We start from the raw sequence: 24,162 nt of genomic DNA, 5'->3' as shown, positions 1-24,162 counted from the left end.
TTTTTCAGCAATATGGGCTACAGTAGCTCTTCTATTGGATCAAACTACTCAGCCCAGCCTTTGCACCCCACATGTATCAATGAGCCTTGGCTCCGCATGACCCTGTCGCCAGTTGGTCAGTGTTTCTTCCTTGGATCACTTTTGGTCGGTCTTGACCACTGCAGACCAGAAACATCCTACAAGAGCTGCAGTTTTGAAGTGCTCTGTTGTCTAGCCCAGTGTTTGGTCCCAGCAATTAAAGCCTTGAAAATTGGGTAAGCAGGCTACAGGATGCCAATGCCAAGTTTGTCAGATAGAAGTATTGGAAACTCTTTTACAGGGAAAGGATTGCCCTGATTAAAACTTACCTCGTCCCGGTATTTCTGTATGTCAGCTTTGTCTGTGTTTTGCCAGTGTCTCTCCACACGAGGATCTACAGCTGTTTCTTGCAGTTGTTTTGGGGGAACAGACTGAACTTCATTAAAGTGGAGGTTTACCCTAAAAACTATTTTTTAACATTAGACTAAGCATAGTAAGGGCATTTACTTTCGGCAGGTCTTTTTTTTTCTTCTCTGTACATACCTTTATATTCTGATTTGGTCCAGGGCTTCCGCGTTCTGATGACTCCGGGACTGGGCATTCCTATCCCTGCCTCAGGGTTCCGATGACTGCGGGACTGGGCATTCCTATCCTTCAGTTCGATGATTGACGGCTTGTGAAACAGGTGACCTGTCACACAACGCGCGTCACCAGATTTCCGGAAATATCCGAGCTGCGAGTCGGCACTATACGGCGCCTGCGCCCGCCGTGTAGAGCTGACTGCGCAGGCGCCGTATAGTGCCGACTCCCAGCTCGGCTATTTCTCGACATCTGGTAACGCGCGTTGTACGACAGGTCACCTGTTTCACAAGCCGTCAATCATCGAACCGAAGGATAGGAACGCCCAGTCCCGCAGTCATCGGAACCCGGAAGCCATGGACAAAAACAGAATATAAAGGTATGTACAGAGAAAAAAAAAAATTACCCGCCGAAAGTAAATGCCCTTACTATGCTGGCTCTGCTAGATTTAATGTTAAACAATTTTTTGGGGGTGAACCCCCGCTTTAGGAGGTCTGTACCCTATCTTCCCAGGAGGGTGGATGGTCTAGGTATGGTCAGCCTAGTGGTTTCATTTTCTTTGATGTTTTTGAAACATAATTTTCGTAACATGCTGGCAGAGAAACCGCCTGGGTGGGCTTGTATTTTTCAGTCCTGGTTTTGGCATTTTTTGCAAAGTTGGGAGAATGGTAGGCCAGTGAAAAGCCTGAGAGTCTGACTTGGTAAGCTCCCGTCTTATGTGGCCTTGTGCCTGAAAATGCTTCGGCAGTGGTAAGTGATGGCGGAGGAAATTAATTCTCTTCCTAGGAAGGCCCTAGATCAGTGATGGCGAACCTTGGCACCCCAGATGTTTTGGAACTACATTTCCCATGATGCTCTGCACTCTGCAGTGTAGTTGAGCATCATGGGAAATGTAGTTCCAAAACATCTGGGGTGCCAAGGTTCACCATCACTGCCCTAGATGGAGGATTGTTGAATCTGTCTTTAGCAATAGCAAGCCATTGACCTTGAGGGATTGCCCTGGCCCTGTTATGAGGGAGTGTCTGCGTTTGATTAATCTGGATAGAATCCCTTTAAGTTTCCTGTGCTCATCCATTGGCACACTCTATGTGAAGGGCAACCTGAAGCATCACTCTGTGGAAAAACATGGTTTTCAAAGAATACAGTGTGGTGAGGTGGTAGAGACGATGGGCCATTTCTTGCTTCAGTGCCCCTTCAATATAGAAGTCTATAAGCGGGTGGGTGGGGCTCTGGGTATCCCTTTCCTTTCCTGCTTGAGTTACGCGGAGTGGTCATACGGGGCCTTTCAAACTCACTGGGATTTTGATTTTGAGACACTTTTTCTAGTTAGCTTAGTAGTCCGTTACTACATGTGACATGCACAGTGTCATGTTTCCACTGGGAAAATGTCCTTCCTGTCGAGGTGGTGCACAATATTCTGGGTAAGGTTTGGAAGATCCTTCTTGAGAAGGACAGGTGGCGGTGGGAGGCCTAGAAGATCCGTCTTGAGAAGGACAGGTAGCAGGGGGAGGTCTGGACAAAGACGTGGAGGAACGTCAGGCCCCTGTAGCTGCTGTCTGTCAGTCTCTGGGTGTGCGGCTTTTACTTTCTATCCTTTCACGTCCCTTTCTTTTTTCTATAAGTTCAGATTATTGGAAAAAGGCTGCATTCACAGTCACACACTATTACTATACATACCGTATGTTGCTCTGACATATGCTGCAGTGCTGTACAGAGAACAGTGAGCGAGTCACATCAGTCTCTGAGCCAGAGGAGCTTACACTTTAACACACAAAGGCCCGGATTCTCGTAGCACTTACGCCGACGTATCGACTGATACGCCGCGTAAGTGTAAATGTGCGCCGTCGTATCTATGCGCCGTGCCCATAGAACTAGATACGCCTGAAAATAGGCTTCCTCCGACCGACGTAACTTTCCTATGCCGGCGTATCTTGGGCGCATATTTACGCTGGCCGTAAGGGAGCGCTCCCATTGATTTACACGTCGAATATGCAAATGACTGAAATACGCCCATTCACGAACGTACTTGCGCCCGTCGCAGTAATCTACGGCGTTTACGTAAGGCGTACGTCCTGCGTAAAGTTATTCCACATATTGGAGGCGCATCCCATGCAAAGGTATGGACGTATTTTACGTCATTTACGTAGTACTACGTGAATAGGGCTGGGCGTAGGTTACGTTCAGTGATTCGACGTATCTTAGGTGTTCGTTTCAACATGATTCTGAGCATGCGCACTGGGAAGCGTCCACGGGACGGCGCATGCGCCGTTCGTTCGGCCCATCATTTGCATGGGGTCACGGTTCATTTAAATGGATCACGCCCACCTTCCATCTACTTTGAATTAGGCGGGCTTACGCCGACGATTTTACGTTACGCCGGCGCAACGTTGGGAGAATCTGCATTGTGAATTGGGTGCTTGCCTCTCTGCTTTACGTCGGCAAATCGCATATGAGATGCGCTACGCCCGCCTAAAAATGCGCCGATCTACCTGAATCCGGCCCAAAGTATTTTAGGTGAAAACAGATACAGAATGTATTCATTTGTGGAAACAACATTGTGTATTTCTTCACAAACCTAATGGACGCCCCCTCTCTGTAGATCAAAAACATACAATGCGAAAGAAGTCACTCTTCTTTTGGCTTTTGGCGAGAGCGGGGAGCTGTTGGAGCGGGTGGACATTGACCCTGAGGCTTTCACAGGTAATACCATACTATTTTCTTTACCCATCTTTCACCATTATTCCTCAAGTTGCCACCAATGGTAGTCTATCCACTAACTTTTTTTTTCTTCTTGTGTCTTGCACTACCGCCTCCTTCCACATTAAGAAAACGGTGAATGGGCAATAAAGCACTGCCCTGCGTGGAAGTATGTGAACCATCGCTTTACGGAGGACGACCTTCAGTATCAAGAGATTAATTTTGGGCTTGTTATTCAAAGGAAGCCTCTTTTCTACATTGTCAACATCATCGTACCCTGTGTCCTCATCTCCTCCCTGGTAGTGTTGGTCTATTTCCTGCCAGCCAAAGGTGAGATAATCATCAGGTGGAGGTGAGATGGAGTAAGCAATGGGTGGCAAAAATACAACATTTCCGTGGCAAAGTCTGTAATTGGGTTTTAGGATTACAAGAGTTCAGGGCTGGATGACTTATCCTGGCAGCTCTCTGGTGCCCCCCACCAGTTTCCAAAATGTTGGCGAATATTATAGAATATAGTGGGAGGAGGCTATGAGGGGCTGCCTTGAATATTTATGGGCTCTGAGCCAATCTCCAGCAGTGGGCCTAGCAGGTGACTGGGAAACCCATAAACAGACATGGGCCATGCCAGCAGATGGAAGATGGAGAAGCAGTACTAAGGAGATGCTGTTGATGGCTCTTGAGGGACCCTCACTGGGGGGGGGGGTTTACCTCAGGCTGGAGCTTGGGAGGCTGGCCTGGAAGGATCCCATCAAAGAAGGCAGTTGGAGGGATTGAAGCCAGAGAGGCAGCAGAGAGAAAGGAAAGACACTGGGGTAGATTCAGAAAGCAATTGCGTCTGCGTATCCATAGATACGCAACGTAATTGCTTAGTTGCGCCGGCGTATCGACTTCTCCTGATTCAGAAAGCTCGATACGCCGACTGCAGCCTAAGATATGACTGGCATAAGGCTCTTATGCCGTCGTATTGTAGGCTGCATTCTTACGCTGGCCGCTAGGTGGCATTCCCGTAGTGGTCAGCGTAGAGTATGCAAATTGCATACTCACGCCGATTCACAACCGTACGCACGCCCGGCGTTCTAATTTTACGTCGTTTGCGTTCGTCGGTTTCTGCGTAAGGCTGCTCCTGCTATTAGCAGGAGCAGCCAATGCTAAGTATACCCGTCGTTCCCGCGTCGCGATTTTTGAAAATTACGTAGTTTGCGTAAGTGAATCGTGAATGGCGCTGGACGCCATTTACGTTCACGTTGAAGCAAATGACATCATTGCGACGTCATTTACCGAAATGCACGTACGTTTGGCGCAGGAACGCGCCTAATTTAAATGATCCACGCCCCCTACGGGATCATTTAAATTACGCACGCTTACGCCGGCCACTTTTACGGAACGCCCCCGCAAATTACAGAGCTACTGCTTCGTGAATGAAGCGTAGCGCACGTAATTTACGGAGGCGTAGCGTAAAAACGGTACGCTGCGCCTCCGTAGTAGTGCGCGCCCCTACCTGAATCTACCCCAGTGAGTAGATCAACATGGTGCAGGGACAGACAAGGGAAGAGACTGTGCTCTCTTGCAGACAGTGGTGTGCCAAATCTTCATTTGACCTTGCCCTGAGGAATCTCCATGTGTGTGTGTGTGTCAGTTGGGCAGGACTGGTGCAGAGAGTCAGTCAGGAGGACTGGGAAGAGAAACAGCTAGGTGGAAACAGCCAGGTGGGCTAGCATTCTGCAAGCAAGTGGAACTGGGATCAGTGGCCACAGGAAGCAAAGGAGGATGTGTTATCCTGTTCACTCCAATGTTGTACTTTGTCAAAGGACTGAGAGTTCCTGTTGTAATGGGCCTTTGTGGAACTATGTATTTACGGTTCCCTCAGGAGTAAACCAGCAGGTCTGTACATAAAGGAACCAATAGCTGGATTCAGCTAGGGGCGCGCATCTTTGCGGCGGGGTATTTACACTACGCCGCCGTAAGTTAGCTAGGCAAGTACTGTATTCACAAAGTACTTGCCTGCTAAGTTACGGCGGCGTAGCGTAAATGTGGCCGGCGTAAGCGCGCCTAATTCAAATTAGGCTTCGGGGGCGTGTTTTATGTTAATATGGGTTGACCTGACGTGATTGACGTTTTTTTTTTTACGTATACACGGACGACTAAGGCCCCATACACACGATAGAATCCATCTGCTGAAAAATCCCAGCGAATGGGTTTCAGCGGATAGATCCTATGGTGTGTACACTCCAGCGGATCTGTTTCCGCGGATATTTCTCCCCTGGGATGGATTTCCAGCAGATCGAATATTTGCTGACATGCTCAACAAATCTATCCGCTGGAATCCATCCCAACGGATGGATCCGCTGGTCTGTATAGACTCACCGGATCCATCCGTCCGAAGGGATCCCCCGCATGCGTCGTAATGATTCGACGCATGTGTGGAATTCCTTATATGACAGCGTCGCGCATGTCGACGGCGTCATAATCGCGGCGACGGAGCGACACGTCATCGCCAGAGGATTTCGGCGCGGATTTCAATGCGATGGTGAGTACACTCCATAGCATTGGAAATCCGCACAAATCCTCGAGAGGATTTATCCGCGGAAACGGTCCGCTGGACCGTATTTGCGGATAAATCCTCTTGTGTGTATGGGGCCTTACGCAAACGACGTAAAATTTTCAAATTTCGACGCGGGAACGACGGCCATACTTAACATTGGCTACAACACCTAGGGGGCATGGTTATCTTTAGGCGACCTATCTCTTACGGAAACGCGTCTCTTTACTGCGACGGGCGGACGTACGTTCGTGAATAGGCGTATCTAGTGATTTACATATTCTACGCCGAACGCAATGGGAGCGCCACCTAGCGGCCAGCCTAAATATTGCACACTAAGATAGGACGGCGCAAGCCGTCCTATCTTAGATAGGTTTAAGTGTATCTCAATTTGAGAATACACTTAAACATAGGTCGGCGCAGATTCAGAGTTAGGTCGGCGTATCTACTGATACGCCGGCCTAACTCTTACTGAATCTAGCTACAAGTGTGTGCAGGACGAAGTAAGAAGAGGAGTTTGTACATAGGGAGACAGTTATCACTGAAGTTCTGTTTTTTGCCACATTGGGCATCCCATAATCCCTTACCCTATCCAAGTTATCATCCCCTAATTAAATAAGAAAACAAGCCAAAACGCGACGGATTTTCCCGTCCGGAAAACTGCCAGGAGAGCATTTTTCCGGAAAAAAAAAGACGGGAATCCCAACGGGAAAATAGAGAACCCTGCTCTCTATTTTCTCCTTGGGTTTCCCGGCAGAGTGTTTCCTGCCGAGAAAACCGTCTGTATGCTTACCTGTCCTAGGTAAACCCGCGCATGCTCGATAAGACTTTGACGCATGCGCGGTAGCATACAAGGTTAGTGTGGGGTGTAGAAAGATGACGGTGACGTCATCGAATGTGATGAGCGCCGGCTCGTCGTAGTCGATGATGTCCCCACGTTCCTTCCTTTCCAAAGAACGGCAGTTCTTTTGAGTGGCTGTCTGTACACAAGGCTTGGCAAGACAAGCTTGCCAGGAATCCCGTCAGGAAAACCAACGTTATTTTCCTGACGGGATTCTCGGCTGTGTGTACAGGGCTAAAGACTGATTTTCTGTGTCCGGATGAAAGAAGGAAATGCTGTGTGACTAACTGTGCATCAGTGGGAATCCCGTAGACCCCTTTCACACTTGGTCGCTTTGCAGGCGCTATAACGCTACAAATATCACCTGCAAAGCGACCTGAAACAGCCACTGGAGCTTTCACACTGGAGCAGTGCGCTAGCAGGACGGTAAAAAAAGTCCTGCTATCAGCATCTTTGGAGCGGTGAAGGAGCAGTGGCCTGGATTCAAGAAGCAATTGCGCCTGTGTAACCATAGTTACACAGGCGCAATTGCTTACTTGCCCCGGCGTAACGAATGCTCCTGATTCAGGAACCTCGTTACGCCGACTACAGCCTAAGATATGCGCGGCATAAGGCTCTTATGCCCGCATATCTTAGGCTGCATTCTTGCGATGGCCGCTACGTGGCGTTCCTGTTGTGCTCAGCGTATAGTATGCAAATTGCATACTAACGCCGATTCACAATGTTACGCGAGCCTTGCGTACGCAGTTTACGTAGTTTCCGTACGGCGGTTTTCGCGTAAGGCTGCCCCTGCTATTAGTAGGGGCAGCCAATGTTGCGTATACCCGTCGTTCCTGCGTCGCGAAATTTCAAATTTACGTAGTTTGCGTAAGTGATTCGTGAATGGCGCTGGACGCCATTCACGTTCACTTTGAAGCAAATGACGTCCTTGCGACGTCATTTGCCGCAATGCACGTCGGGAAAGTTTCCCGACGGAGCATGTGCTCTACGATCGGCGCGGGAACGCGCCTAATTTAAATGATTCCCGCCCCCTACGGGATCATTTAAATTGCGCGCGCTTACGCCGGGCATTTTGCCGGCGCCCACGCAATTTACGGAGCTACTGCTCCGTGAATAAAGGGCAGCGCAGTAAATTTGCGGGTGCGCAGGGCAAAAACGTTGCCCTGCGCCTCCGCAAATTAAGCGCAAATGTACCTGAATCTACCCCAGTGTGTATACCGCTCCTGCCCATTGAAATCAATGGGCACTGTGGCTATACCGCCGGTAAAGCACCTCTGCATAGGTGCTTTGCAGTGGTATTAACCCTTTCTCGGCCGCTGGCGGGGGGTAAAAGCGCATCGCTATCGGCCGATTAGCGATGTGAAATTGAGGTTAATGCGCCACTAAAAAACACTTTACCACCGACGCCGCCCCCGCCCCAGGGTGAAAGGGGCCTAATTTCAGCAACTCCTACGGGGGTAGTGCTACACAGGTTTCTTTCAGTATAGCTAACGGTTAATACGGCTAAATATGTAAAAACGTGACAACATCACCATCTGTTGGCTGGATGAAGGACTACACATTATCATTGTGCTATATTTTATATTTACCTGAGCGGGGAAAAAAATCAACTAAAATATTTTTTTACCCTGACCCTAAAAAATAGACAAAGGAAATATGTACAAAACCACTATAAATTCTATTTAACCTACAGTTCTGCATAGTTCCCAAACACTAGACCATTCACATTAAATGGCTTTAGTTTAATGTTCTAAAAATGGTAGGATGTTTTTACATATAAGGGCAACTGATTTTTTCCAAAAATACATACAGTAATAGAATGATGATCTATGGATAGATCACCCCTGCTGATCGAAAAGGTATTAAAAAAGGGAAGAAATTGTATTTTGTGTAAAAAATAAAAAAAAAATGGCAGTTGTCTAAAACAAACCTTTACAAGCCCTTTAAAAAGTTAAAATCCAGATCCTAAGTGTGCTCCCCAGAATTCCTTCCTAACTAAAATAACTATTTTGGGGTGACTAGCCCAGTACAAGTGCTAAGCTGATCCTCTGAAAACAGACAATAATTTCTTTCTAGTCACTGTCCTATCTTTGTCTACTTTTAGCCGGTGGCCAGAAATGTACCACCTCTATCTCGGTTCTCCTTGCTCAGGTTGTGTTCCTGTTCCTGATTGCTCAGAAGGTTCCCGAAACATCTCTAAGTGTCCCACTTATTGGAAAGTAAGTAACTTTTCCTGGTTGTTCTAAAATTATTGTGCCTAGGACCATCTTCACTATCAGCTTGTTTTTTTGTTGACACTATAAAGATTGAGGGTACAAGTGTCCATGAATAAACAAATTACACAGGCAAAAATGAAATGGAGACTGATGAAGGGTCATAACGATGGCTTTGTTGGGGGAGGGGATAATCCATGGCATCAAACATATGGTAGTATGCTGCCATGTTGGTGTCAGGGAAAAAAAAGGTTTCAGCTTTAGATACACCTTTAGGGGCAGATGCACAAAGAGAGTACGCCGGCGTATCTACTGATACGCCGGCGTACTTTCAAATTTCCTGCGCTGTATCTTTGGTTTCAATCCTCAAACCAAGATACGACGGCATCTGGGTTAGATCCGACAGGCGTACGGCTTCGTACGCCTTCGGATCTTAGATGCAATACTTCCGCGTCCGCTGGGTGGAGTTCTCGTTGTTTTCCGCGTCAAGTATGCAAATTAGCTATTTCCGACGATCCACGAACATACGCGCGGCCGTCGCATTCTCTTATGTCGTCTCTAGTCGACTTTTTCCGGCGTATAGTTAAAGCTGCTGTTTTGCGGGGTATAGTTAGACTTGCCATGTTAAGTATGGCCGTCGTTCCCGCGTTTTAATTTGAATTTTTTTTTTGTTTGCGTAAGTCGTCCGTGAATCAGGATGGACGTAATTTACGTCCAAGTCTAAACAATGACGTCCTTGCGACGTCATTTCGCGCAGTGCACGGTGGGATATTTAGGGACGGCACATGCGCAGTTCGTTCGGCACTTAAATGAAAATAAAAAAAAAAATTAAATGAAACACGCCCCCTACCCGCCCAACTTGAATTCCGCGCCGTTATGCCGCTTGAGATACACTACGCCGCTGTAACTTACGGCGCAAAATCTTTATGGATTCGAACCAAAGCCAGGTAAGGTACGGCGACGTAGCGTATCTCAGATACGATGCGCCGGGGCAGATCTTTGTGGATCTGCCCCTTAATTTCTACTACTGGACTGATTTATATACTTAGCCTTGCTGTAAATGGGTTGTTGATGGCATGAAAACCTTCCCAGAACTGGATCATGACCCTTTTGTTTCTTTTGTAGATATCTGATATTTGTGATGATCGTCTCAACGCTTATTGTGCTCAGTTGTGTCATCGTTCTGAACGTGTCTCTGAGGACTCCCAGCACGCACAACTTGACGGCCACCATCAAACGGGTGAGCCAATAATTCTCCCAGTCAGAATACTCAAATATTTACCTGACCCATCTTAGAGACAGCTATCCGACTCCCTTGATGCGAGTTGGATGCAACGCAAAGCCAACAACAGACTCTACAGCCTGTGAAATGTATCAATAGTTCTGACCAGATCTGCCATCTTTAAACCCCCCCCCCCCCATCGTTAAAATTGCCACGTCACTAGGGTGTTCCTGCAATTCTATATGGCGATAAGGCGGGACAAACAGAACAGGAAGTGTGAGGAGGATCCTTAATGGTCCATCATTTGCATCATCCAGCAAGATCAGCTGGCCAGTAACAATGGTGGGATGTGTAGTCCAAAAAACATCTGGTGCATTTCGAGGGTGTCCCCTCTTCCTCAAAACCCTGAAGAAGAAGGGACACCCTCGAAATGCATCAGCTGTTTTTGGACTACACATCCCACCATTTTTACTGACCAGCTGATCTTGCTGGATGATGCAAATGATGGACTTTAAAAACAACATTTTTTTACTCGTTTGCGAGTATGCATTTTTATCTCTTATACATTAAAGTGTTGCAAAGGTAATACACAAGGCTGGTGCACCCTCTGTTCCTTTTTTAGACTACAAATTTAGTACAGGAGATGGTCAGAGACTGCAAACATATTATGGAAATGGCCAAAGACTGCAGGTTTACTCCAGGAGATGGTCAGAGACTGATTACATACTACAGAAGATAGTCAGAGACTTGGTACATGCTACAGGAGAGGGTCAAAGACTGCACGCTTAAGAGAAGAGATGTTAGAAACCAAACACTTACTACAGGAGATGTCAGAAACTGCAGACTTTTGACAAAACATGTTGGACACTGCAGACCTACTGTAGGAGATTGTCAGAGGCTGCAGACTTACTATAGGAGATGGTCAGAGACTAAAGTCTTACTACAAGAGATGGTCAGAGACTAAAGACTTACTATGGGAGATAGTCAGAGATTGCAAACATACTACAGGAGATGTCAGAGACTGCAGACATACTACAGGAGATGGTCAGAGACTGCAGACATACTACAGGAGATGGCCAGAGACTGCAGACATACTACAGGAGATGGCCAGAGACTGCAGACATACTACAAGAGATGGCCAGAGACTGCAGACATACCACAGGAGATGGCCAGAGACTGCAGACATACCACAGGAGATGGCCTGAGACTGCAGACATAATATAGGAGATGGCCAGAGACTGCAGACATACTACAGGAGATGGTCAGAGACTGGGTACATACTACAGGAAATGGTCAGCGACTTGGTACATACAGTACGAGTGGAGATGGTCGGCAACTGCAGACTTATTACCGAAGATTGTCAGAGACAGCAGATATACTACAGGAGATTGTTGGCGACTGCAGACCTACTACAGGAGATGGTCAGTGATTGTAAACATACTACAGGAGATGGTCAGAGACTGCAGATATGCTACAGGAGATGGTGGGCAACTCCAATATTACTATGGGAGATGATCAAAGATTGCAAACATACTACAGGAGATGGTCAGAGACAACAGATATAATACCAGATGGTTAGAGACTGCAGACTTACTCCAGTAGATGGTCAGAGACTGGGTACATACCAACGGAAATGATCAAAGACTGCAGACTTACTCCAGGAGATGGCCAGAGACTGCATGCTTAATACAAGAGATGGTCAGAGCCAGCAGACATATTACCAGGAGATGATCAGAGACTGCAAACATATTGCCAGGAGATAGTCAGAGACTCCAAACATAATACAGGAGATATTGGAGACTGAAGACTTACTACAAGAGATGGTCAGAGAGTACAGACAAACTACAGGAGATGTTAGACACTACGGGCCAGATTCACAGCAGAGATACGACGGAGTATCTCAGATACTCCGTCGTATCTCTGAGTATCTATGCGGCTGATTCATAGAATCAGTTACGCATAGATAGCCCTAAGATCCGACAGGTGTAATAGTTTTACACTGTCGGATCTTAGGATGCAATACCGCGGCAGCCGCTGGGGGGAGTTCGCGTCGTAAACCAGTGTCGGGTATGCAAATTAGGAGTTACGGCGATCCACGGCGGTTTTTCGCGTTCGCTATGTCGCTGCTAGTCTAGTTTCCCGTCGCAAAGTTAGTCGTCGTTTTTGGTGCCTTAACTTTACACAGTATGGCCGTCGTTCCCGCGTCGAAATTTAAAAATGTTTCCTTCTTGCGTAAGACGTCCGGGAATACGGAAGTACGCTACGCACGTCGGCGTTCGAAAAAATTACGTCACTTCGCGCAAAGCACGGCGGGAAATTCAAAATGGAGCATGCGCAGTAGGTCCGGCGCGGGAGCGCGCCTAATTTAAATGGCACACGCCCCTTTGAATTACGCGGGCTTACGCCGGAGGCCGCCGGCGTAGGTTTTCATTGCAAGTGCTTTGTGAATCAGGCACTACGATACGTTACGCCGCCGCACTTCTACGTGAATCTGGCCCTACATACTTGCTACAGTAGATTGTCTGAGGCTGCAGAACTACTTCAGTAGCTGGACAAAGACTGGAGGAAGCTGTAAGGAGCACAAATGTGGAAGCCTTCATTTGTAAAGGGAGGTGTAGATGCCATGGTCTCTAGCAGTCTCTTGTAACATGCCCCCAGTCTTTGGCTCTCGCATTTGTCCTCCTCAGGTTGGGCCAAGGGCTTTAGATTAACAGAACAGCCAGTCAATTGGCCTTTTCAAGGTTTAGCATGGTCTACAGCCTCGTAAATTCCAGTTTCCTGGTCTCTCTTGCAGAGGCTCCTGGAGGTCTTACCTCGATACCTCCACATGAAGGTCGAGCCATGCGAGGAAGAAGAGGCGACACCAAAAGAGAGGAGGAAGAGCTCTCTGGGGATCATGCTGAAGGCCGAGGAGTACGTGCTGAAGAAACCCCGGAGTGAACTGATGTTTGAAAGGCAGAGGGAGCGACACGGGCTGAGCCGGGACTCCCGGGGCCACAGAGGTGAAGAGGAGGGCGAGCCCAAAGGCAAAAAGGGGCAGTGGAGGTGGCGGATAGGTAAGGACAGGGCAGAGAGGCAGCCATTTTGTGCAGAAGCGGACATATTTGGGCTGACAAAAAATACACCCCAACATAACCTACAGAATAAATTCATCAAGAACTAGCCACATTGAGGGGCCATTATATAAGAACTGGAGCAAATGCCGAGCAGGGACCAACCACTTACTTACTTTTCAAAATTTAACTTGATTGGTCGCTTAACGTACCAGTTTTCTTTGCTGCAGTTTTTGTACTTTGACCCCTTGAAAGTTTTCCGTGAACTGATGGTTTGAAAATTGGTTCAGGTGACAAAATGGCTGCCTCATTTTATATCTATAGTGGCAACACAACAAGAAAGGTTCGGGAAGGCCACAGCCCATTGAGTGGGGAAATTTAGCGTATTACTGGAGAGCGCGTATTTTGGGTTACTATTCTTAGACCCAGTCTGTGTGGACAGTAGGACCACTTTCCTGACTTGGCAGAATCCACAGGCAGCCTAACTCTTCAATAAGATGCAGAAGTTAAAACGAACGTTAACTTTAGATAAATGCAAAACAGACAGTGGGGTAGATTCAGGTAGGGGCGCGCAAAACTGCGGCGGCGTAACGTATGACATTTACGTTACGCAGCCGCAAGTTTTATGGGCAAGTGCTTGATTCACAAAGCACTTGCCTATAAAGTTGCGGCGGCGTAGCGAAAAAGGTGCCGGCGTAAGCGCGCGTAATTCAAATGATCCCGTAGGGGGCGTGGATCATTTAAATTAGGCGCGTTCCCGCGCCAAACGTACTGCGCATGCGCCGTCCCTAAAATTTCCCGACGTGCATTGCGGTAATTGACGTCGCAAGGACGTCATTGGTATCGACGTGAACGTAAATGGAGTCCAGCGCCATTCACGGACGACTTACGCAAACGACGTAAAAAGTTCAAATCGTGTTGCGGGAACGACGTCCATACTTAACATTGGCTGCGCCTCCTAATAGCAGCCTTACGACGAAAACGACGTACGCAAACAACGTAAAAAACTACCGCCGGGCGCACGTACGTTCGTGAATCGGCGTAAGTATGTGATTTGTATACTCTACGCTGACATCTATGGGAGCGCCACCTAGCGGCCAGCGTCAGAATGCACCCTAAGATATGACGGCGTAAGAGACTTATGCCAGTCGTATCTTAGGCTAAAGTCGGCGTATCTAGCTTTCTGAATACAGAAAGTAGATACGCCGGCGCTACTTAGCAATTACGCGGCGTATCTATGGATACGCCGGCGTAATTGCTCTCTGAATCTACCCCAATGTTTTTTCAGTCTTTTAAATTGTAAGAAGACATTGAGGGAGATTTACTAAAATTGGTGCACACAAAATCTGGTGCAGCTGTGCATTGTAAACAATCGGCTTCCAGGTTTTTTGTTAAAGGGGTTGTAAAGGTTCGTGTTTTTTCACCTTAATACATCCTAAGCATTACGGTGTAAAACTTCTGGCAGTGACCGGCCCCCCAGCATCCCCCCCCCCCCCCCGTTTTACTTACCTGAGCCCTGTATTTCCCTCGGCTCCCGATGTTGTCAATCAAATCCAATGATGCGGGCACCGGGGGTGGGGCCGAGTCTGGCATTCGTGTCTATGGATGCCGAACGCTGGATTCGAGAGTGTGCCCGCAAGGTAACCCCCCCGGGAGAGCGCCTCTCCTAGTGGGGTTTTCTGATGTGGGGAGGAGCCGCTAGAGTAGGGTGACCACGTGTCCGGGATTGCCCGGGACAGTCCCGCATTTTGCAGGTCTGTCCCGGGCACATTCATTCCAGGACAATACAGTGTCCCGGAATGAAACTGACACAGCCACCCCCAGGCCACGCTGATGCCCCCAAAAAAGGCCGCCACATCACTGCTTTACACACTGACAGTACTTGTCCTGGCCGGGAATGCCTGGAGGAGCACAATCCCCGCCCCCTGTTTGTGATTGGAGAAATCATAAATCCTGCCTCTTGTGTCCAATCACTGTGCTGTGATTCGTTACAGCACAAGCTGATTTTTGGGAAGTAGGGTGTCCCTGAATTGTAGTTTGGAAATGTGGTCACCCTACGCTAGAGCCGCCGAGGGACCCCAGAAGAAGAGGATCGGGGCCACTCTGTGCAAAACGAACTGCATGTTTGTTATTAAAAAAAAAAAAAAAAGGAAGCTTTACAATCACTTTAACCACTTTACTACCTGCCGCCGTCAATTGACGGCGGCACGATAATCCTCTAGTTCTGGGAGGACATCGTATGACGTCCTCGCCTTGCCGAGCCACTAGGGGGCGCACGCGTGCCGCGTTACTGGGAACCGATGTGCGTGCCCGGCATCCGCGATGTCCTCCAGGCACCCGCGATTGCCCGGTAACTGAGCCGGACCGTGGATCTCTGTGTGTAAACACAGATATCCACGTCCTGTCAGGGAGAGAGGAGACCGATGGTGTGTCCCTTGTACATAGGGACACCGCTCGGTCTCCTCTCCCAGTCAGTCCCCTCCCCCTACAGTTAGAATCACTCATTAGGGTACTCATTTAACCCCTTGATCGCCCCCTAGTGTTAACCCCTTCCGGGCTGCCAGTTACATTTACACAGTAATCAGTGCATATTTATAGCAGTGTTCGCTGTATAAATGTGAATGGTCCCAAATTAGTGTCAAAAGTGTCCGCAATATCGCAGTCACGATAAAAATCGCTGATTGCCGCCATTACTAGTAAAAAAAATAAAAAATGCTATAAATCTATCCCCTATTTTGTAGCCGCTATAACTTTTGCGCAAACCAATCAATGTACGCTTATTGCGATTTTTTTACCAAAAATATGTAGAAGAATACGTATCGGCCTAAACTGAGGACATTTTTTTTTTTTATATTTTTGGGGATATTTATTATAGCAAAAAGTAAAAAATATAGCTTTTTTTTCAAAATTGTCGCTCTTTTGTTTATAGTGAAAAAATTGAAAACTGCAGAGGTGATCAAATACCACCAAAAGAAAGCTCTATTTGTGGGGAAAAATTATTAAAATGTCATTTGTGTAAATTGTTGCATTGTCATTTAAATTGTGACAGTGCTAAAAGCTGAAAAATGGCTTGGGCAGGAAGGGGGTGAAAGTGTCCGGTATTGAGGTGGTTAAAGCGGAGTTTCACCCAAAAGTGGAACCTCCGCTTTAAGCACTCCGCACCCTCTGACATGCCACATTGTTTTCAGTGGGACTTCCTGTCCCACTTCCTGCTTCCTTCTTTCGGCTGCCTAAGCGACTCCTCCTGTCGCCCTAGGTGGCTCCTCCCTGCCAGCGATCTTCTGGGACACAACTCAGGTACCAGAAGATCAGCTGGCCAATAGGAGAATGCAGCGCAACTCGCACATTCACAGTGCATGTGTGGCTGTAAAGCCATAAGCTGTCATGGCCGGGTGCCCACAGTTATGATGACGGCGCAGAGGAGAGGAAGGAGAGAGGAGCGAGCCTCCAGACGGCCGCATTGCTGGACCGTGGGGCAGGTGTCTGTTTATTAAAAGTCAGCAGCTATGCTTTTTGTAGCTGCTGACTTTTAATAAACGAAAACACGGATTGGAACGCCGCTTTAACCACTTAAGGACCGCCTCCTGCACATATACGTCGGCAGAATGGCACGGCTGGGCACATGCACGTACAGGTACGTCCTGTGCTAGTACCCAGCCGTAGGTCGCAGGCGCGCGCGCGACCCGGTCCGAAGCTCCGGGACCGCAGGACCCGATCGCCGCTGGAGTCCCACGATCGGTCCCTGGAGCTGAAGAACGGGGAGAGCTGTGTGTAAACACAGCTTCCCTGTTCTTCACTGTGGCGGCGTCATCGATAGTGTCATCCCTTTTATAGGGGGACACAATCGATGATGTTACACCTACAGCCACACCCCCCTACAGTTGTAAACACACTTCAGGTCACACATAACCCCATCAGCGCCCCCTTGTGGTTAACTCCCAAACTGCAACTGTCATTTCCACAGTAAACAATGCATTTTAAATGCATTTTTTGCTGTGAAAATGACAATGGTCCCAAAAATGTGTCAAAATTGTCCGAAGTGTCCGCCATAATGTCGCAGTCATGAAAAAAATCGCTGATTGCCGCCATTAGTAGTAAAAAAAAAAATTAATAAAAATGCAATAAAACTATCCCCTATTTTGTAAACGCTATAAATTTTGCGCAAACCAACCGATAAACGCTTCTTGCGATTTTTTTTTTTTACCAAAAATAGGTATTAGAATACGTATCGGTCTAAACTGAGGAAAAAAAATGATTTTTTATATATTTTTGGGTGATATTTATTATAGCAAAAAGTAAAAAATATTGCATTTTTTTCAAAATTGTTGCTCTATTTTTGTTTATAGCGCAAAAAATAAAAACAGCAGAGATGATCAAATACCACCAAAAGAAAGCTCTATTTGTGGGAAAAAAAGGACGCCAATTTTGTTTGGGAGCCACATCGCACGACCGCGCAATTGTCAGTTAAAGCGACACAGTGCCGAATCGCAAAACCTGGCCGGGTCCTTTAGCTGCATTTTGGTCCGGGTCTTAAGTGGTTAAAGGATATCTAAAGTCTTGTTTTTTTTTAAATAACAGACATGTTATACTTACCTCCTCAGTGCAGTTTTCTCCCACTGCTTTGGACCCTTATATTTTCTTGGTGTGCTGGTGACATATATCTCTTGTTTTCTGCCACCCTGGGGGGCCCCAGTATAGTAGGAAGGGAGCTCACTGCAGAACATGTGAAAGGGCCCGTTGTGGGATCGTAGTAAAGGGCCCCAGGATATATATATATATATATATATATATATATATATATATATATATATATATATAATTGCATTTTAAAGTTGGCCCCCCTACTTTTGTCCCTGTGCCCCCCCCCCTAAATATGAAAGCTGGAGACGCCACTGCTTATGCACGGGAGGATGTCATGTGACAGCGTCCCGGCAATGTAGGTCCGCGCTGTACCCGCCATTTGGCTATAGCGCAGATGCTAATAATGAATGCAGTGCGATTTCTGCCTGAATCGCATATTCTTTCCCTCACCGCTCCTGTCTGAATCCAGGCTTGTCATAGTGACTTCAGCCTGGGATTGTAATTCGGACAGGAATCACACCACATTTCTGTTCAAATCGCATGTGATTCTTTGCAGTGCCATTTGAACCCATTCATTTTGTATGGGCTCAAATTGCACCGCAAAGGTATCGGTACTGGGGATCGGAGCATATGCACAAGCATGAGTACGCGTGAAAATGCTTAGTATTGGCATTGGTGCAACCCTAGTTAAAATATTTGCTAAGGTAGCGAGCAATTTTTAGACTAGCCAACAGAGGGAGCTGTGGATATGTCCCTTTCGGTCTCCACGATAACCATTGAGCTATCAGCCACATATGGGGTGCATTGTTTTCAATGAGTGGGCTGACTCATAGACATGTCATGAAACATGAATTTCCTTCCTGACCCCAGAGAGGCAATCGGATTTTCCCTGGATCAACTTTACCAATAAATGTCAGTACTCAGTTATATTGTGTGCATTTAGGAAAGAATCCAGGCCTTTCTTAAAGCAATCTACTGAGCTGGCCAGAACCACCTCTGGAGGGAGTCTGTTCCACATTTTCACAGCTCTTACTGTGAAAAAACCTTTCCGTATTTGGAGTTGAAATCTCTTTTCCTCTAGACGTCAAGAGTGCCCCCTTGTCCTCAGTGTTGAGTTATTCACTTTACGGTCATCACCAAGTTCACTATATGGACCCCTTATATATTTGTACATGTTGATCATATCCCCCTTATTCTCCTCTTCTCAAGAGTGAATAGATTTAGTTCTTCTAATCTTTCCTCATAGCTGAGCTCCTCCATGCCTCTTATCAGTTTGGTTGCTCTTCTCTGCACTTTCTCCAGTTCCCCGATATCCTTTTTGAGAACTGGGGCCCAAAACTAAACTGCACATTCCAGATGAGGTCTTACTAATGATTTGTACAGGGGGGCAAAATTATATCTCTGTCTCTGGAGTCCATACCTCTCTTAATACAAGAAAGGACTTTGCTCGCTTTGGAAACCGCAGCATGGCGTCAGTGCCATCTTAAGAGCATTATAGGCCCCTGGGCAATACAGTACACTGGGGCCCTGTCTACACAATCACGCACAAGAGTAAAAATGCAAATGATCAATAAGGCTGAATTTATTGGTACTTTAACACAGCGTTTGGACAATATAACATGAGCTTGAAAAGCAAGAAATTGAAAAACAAGAAATTACAGATTGAAATGGGACAGTGGCTGCTTTTGATGGCACAGTGGCTGCGTTTGAATGGCACAGTGGCTGCTTTTGATGGCACAGTGGCTGCTTTTGATGGCACAGTGGCTGCTTTTGATGGCACAGTGGCTGCGCTTGAATGGCACAGTGGCTGCGCTTGAATGGCACAGTGGCTGCGTTTAATTGGCACAGTGGCTGTGTTTGAATGGCACAGCAAATTACTTACAGGGTGAGGCCGAGGGTCAGGTCCGGTGCAGTGCAGTCACTCACACTCACAGCAAGGCAGGCTCAGCTCAGACAGGCAGCTCTTCTGAGAAGTGCTCCGCTGTCTGCTCGCTCCCCTCCCTCTGAGCCTCGCTGACTCTGAAGATGGCAGAGGTGGGTGGAGCTAGTTTTCCGGCCGTGGAGGCAGCGCACTCCTAATGCTGGGGCATCCGCGGTGCGCTCTGACGTCACTGGTTGCTAGGCGCCGGGCGGCCGGTAATTCTAGCAACCAGTGCAGTCGAGTGAGCGGCGGGGCCACAGCTTTGGCGCCCCTTCTCTTAGCCCCCCAGGCAAGTGGGGCCCTCAGATAACTGCCCAGCATGCCCATGCGTAAAGACGGCCCTGCATGGCATTGCATTCTATTATTGAGCTTATGATCTACCAAAACCCCCAGGTCCTTCTCCACTAAGGATTCCCCCAGTTGTACTCCCCCTACTATGTATGATGCATGCATATTCTTAGCCCCCAAGTGTATAGCCTTACATTTATTAACATTAAACCTCATCTGCAACACATAGGGAAAGGGTAGGGCTAATGAATTTGAAGGGTCAGAGGGGCTTTTATGAGGGGAAGGTGGCAATAAGGGGGAGGGATCTGGAACCTGTAGTTGGACTTTAACAGATAACGAAGGTGGACTATATAACAGAGAGCTGAGCTAATGTGCAACACAGGACCATTTACACCCACCGAGGGGAACGATACAGAGCAGAGACTCCTAGTGATAAACATGTACTCTGTAATGGTCTATTCAGGTCAATAACAGTAACCGTTTATCTTGCTCTGTTGCAGTTGATGGATTTGATGTCGGGGTGACTACTCCCCTATTTAAGAATCTCGCCCACTGTGCCCCGGAGATAAAGGAGTGTGTGGAGGCCTGCAACTTCATTACCTCCAGCACAAAGGACCAGAATAAGACCAGTGCGGTAAGTCCTGCGCACACCAACGGTTTCCCAATAATTAACTTGCATGAGATTTATGGAACATTTTACTGGCTTGACGCATTAAACATGGAATGTGTTTTAATATTTTTCTTTTATAATACATTGAAGGAGATTTACTAAAACCAGTGCACATAGAATCTCGTGACTAATCAGCTTCCAGGTTTTAGCCCCCAGTTCACATTGCAGCAATTTGGCATGGGATTCGACATGTCAAATCGGCGGCTATTACCCTCCCTTCAATGGCACCGTCCAAATCGGTGCGACGCCGCATTTGCTGGACCGATTCCCAAAAGTAGTTTCTACTTTTGGCGACTTCGGGGTGCGATTTCAATAGACAGAAACGGTCACAGATGTCTCTGAAATCGCAACCCGAAGACGGGACTGACATGCGGCAATGAAATTGTGCGAGTTCAGCTTTATTTCCGCTGTCAGTGTGAGCCTGGGTTTATTGTCAAAGCTTAATTGAACAAGCTGAAGTTAGAAGCTGATTGGTTACCATGCACAGCAGCACCAGGTTTGCCTTTAGTTATCCTTTAGCCCACGTTCACATTGGGCCGATTTGGGATGCGATTTGACATGTCAAATCACTTGCAAATTGGCGGTTATTGTCAGTGTTTCGTCAGATATGGCGACCCGTCAGAATTGATAACCCGGCACCCCCTCCAAAGTAAGGATACACCGAGGAGGGGGCAAGCGGACATCTTGTTACACTCACCAGAGTTTTGCATTTCACGGTTATTTTTAACAGTAAATGTAAACAGTCCAATAGATTTCCAAATTCTGTATTTCACCTTATAAGCTCCGTTTACTGTTAACCACTTCAGACCCGTAGGACGTCCCAGGACGTCCTCGACTTTGTGCGGTGATATCTGAATGATGCCTGCAGCTGCATTCAGATATCGCCGTCTTCAGTCGGCGATTCTGTGCACCAGAAAAACGATCAAAGCGGCGGTTCCGCCACTCGATCGTTCTTCTAGGCAGCGGGAGGGGACGTCCCCCCCCCACTCCCGCCGCCATCCGAATCGGCCGGCGCTCGTTGGTGAAGCATAAAGATGACTGGTGACCAGACGGTCACAGTCATCTCTATGACCGTCGGAGGACCGGTACACACCCGGTACCTGGAAGTATCGCGGCTGTCGGCATGTAATCGGTGATTTTTTTTTCACCGATTTCATGCTTGTAAGCCTGTAGGAGAGATGTGACGTCTTATTGACCCCACATCTCTCCATAAAGAGGACCTGTCACAGCGATTCTTATTACAAGGGATGTGTACATTCCTTGTAATAGGAATAAAAGTGATCAAAAAAAAAAAATGTCAAAAAAAGTGTAAAAATAAAAAAATTCATTAAAAAAATAAAAAAAAATAATAAAAAAAAAAAAAAATGTAAAACGCCCCTGTCCCGATCGCTCGCGTGCAGAAGCGAACGCGCATGCAAGTCCCGCCCACATATGTAAACACCGTTCAAACCCCACATGTGAGGTATCATCGCGTGCGTTAGAGCGTGTGCAACAATTCTAGCACTAGACCTCCTCTGTAACTCAAAAATAGTAACCTGTAAAAAAAATTAAAGCGTCGCCTATGGAGATTTTTAAGTACCGAAGTTTGGCGCCATTCCATGAGTGTGCGCAATTTTAAAGCGTGACAAGTTAGGTATCTATTTACTCGGCATAACATCGTCTTTCACATTATACAAAAAAATTGGGCTAACTTTACTGTTTTGTTATGTTTTAATTCATGAAACAGTTTTTTTCCCTAAAAAAAGGCGTTTGAAAAATTATTGCGCAAATACCGTGCGAGAAAAAAAGTTGCAATGACCGCCATTTTATTCCCTAGGGTGTCTGCTAAAAAAAAATATATAATGTTTGTGGGTTCTGATTAATTTTCTAGCAAAAAAATTGTGATTTTTACATAAAGGAGAAAAGTGCCAAAATAGGCCCGGTAACGAAGTGGTTAAAAATAACGGTGAAATGCAAAACTCCAGTGGGCATACCAAAATGTCCGCTTGCCCCCTTCTCAGTGTATCCGTTACCAATTCTAAAGAGTGTATTTCTCCCATGGTTAGTGTGTTATAGGAGGAGTCCTTTAGCTCTCCCATATAGAGGAGTGTATTTCTCCCATGGTTCAGAGAAGCAGGATCTTCTATGGATAGTGTAGGACCCACTAATAATGGGGTACTTTGAGGTAGTAGTGGGCTTAGCATTATATGGCCATATGGTGTAACTAAATCCCCATATTTTCTGAATATGTTCAGGTGTTTTAAATAGCCTTGATAAGTATCAGAGGCGCGGGGGGGGTTTAAGGATGAGAGGCGTGGGAGGGGAAAGGATGAGAGGCGTGGGAGGGGAAAGGATGAGAGGCGTGGGAGGGGAAAGGATCAGAGGCGCGGGAGGGGAAAGGATCAGAGGCGCGGGAGGGGAAAGGATCAGAGGGAAAGAGGGAAGAATGAGAGGCGCGGGAGGGGAAAGGATGAGAGGCGCAGGAGGGGAAAGGATGAGAGGCGCGGGAGGGGAAAGGATCAAAGGGAAAGAGGCAAGGATCAGAGGCGCGGGAGAGGGAAGGATCAGAGGCGCGGGAGAGGGAAGGATCAGAGGCGCGGGAGAGGGAAGGATCAGAGGCGCAGGGGAGGGAAGGATCAGAGGCGCGGGAGAGGGAAGGATCAGAGGCGCGGGAGAGGGAAGGATCAGAGGCGCGGGAGAGGGAAGGATCAGAGGCGCAGGGGAGGGAAGGATCAGAGGCGCGGGAGAGGGAAGGATCAGAGGCGCAGGGGAGGGAAGGATCAGAGGCGCAGGGGAGGGAAGGATCAGAGGCGCGGGAGAGGCAAGGATCAGAGGCGCGGGAGAGGCAAGGATTTATGCTCTTCTGTACAGGTATATGACTTATTTTCAGTGTATTTTTGTGTTATGCAGAGCCCGGAAAAGTGTAATATATATATTTTTTATTTTAGAGATTTATTTCCTGAAGAAAATATAGGGTCCAGAAAGGGCTACCTTTAAAAACCTAATTCCAATCTTATTTTGGTTTGGATGCTGCAAGGAAGAGTCACAGGGAGAGATTTACTGAAACTGGAGAGTACAAAACCTTGTGCAGTTCTGCACAGAAACCAATCAGCTTCCAGTTTTTTTGTCAAAGCTTACTCAAACAAGCTGAAGTTAAAAAATTATTGGATAGTGAAAATCTGGTGCAGCTGTGCACGGTAGCCAGTTTCAGTAAATCAACCCCACAGATTGTTATCTGTCTCCCTATTAGGAAGACTCGCCTAGCTGTCCCTCCTTGGCTCCAAGACTGAGAACTGAGTGATCATATGACTACTGACCGTTCAGTTCTCAGTCTTCACTGAGCGAATAGCGGTGACTGTTAGTCATTGTCTCTCTCTTTTGCACCTCTAGCGCTGGGCTGTGGAGGGAGACGGGATGACTAGCTCAAGCCCTCAGCGATGTGCTGACAGGCTGAGCCAGCTGCTGGCCAGGCATTTGGGTGGATCCTGACATTAAAGTCGGGCTCCCTGAAAAGCCTAGAGCGGCTCTGTGACACTGTGAAAGCCCGCTGTCAGCTGAATC

General features: G+C 47.3%; 1 protein-coding gene across 2 annotated transcripts in view; it reads left to right on the top strand.

The window, feature by feature from the left end:
- CHRNE (cholinergic receptor nicotinic epsilon subunit) overlaps positions 1–24,162 on the top strand; it is a 61,926-nt gene that overhangs the window by 36,969 nt on the left and 795 nt on the right. Inside the window, exons 6-11 of one of the 2 annotated variants that reach the window (XM_040346847.1) lie at positions 3,197–3,297; positions 3,424–3,624; positions 8,779–8,893; positions 10,013–10,127; positions 12,904–13,111; positions 20,453–20,586. In XM_040346847.1, coding sequence (XP_040202781.1) covers positions 3,197–3,297; positions 3,424–3,624; positions 8,779–8,893; positions 10,013–10,127; positions 12,904–13,111; positions 20,453–20,586 — 874 coding nt within the window. Of the gene's footprint in view, positions 1–3,196; positions 3,298–3,423; positions 3,625–8,778; positions 8,894–10,012; positions 10,128–12,903; positions 13,166–20,452; positions 20,587–24,162 lie in introns of both variants that reach the window. The other variant, XM_040346845.1, reaches the window with a different exon arrangement.

The sequence above is a fragment of the Rana temporaria genome, chromosome 3, assembly GCF_905171775.1.
Source record: "Rana temporaria chromosome 3, aRanTem1.1, whole genome shotgun sequence".
NCBI classification, from domain to species: domain Eukaryota; kingdom Metazoa; phylum Chordata; class Amphibia; order Anura; family Ranidae; genus Rana; species Rana temporaria.
This window is presented reverse-complemented; position numbering and strand designations above follow the sequence as displayed.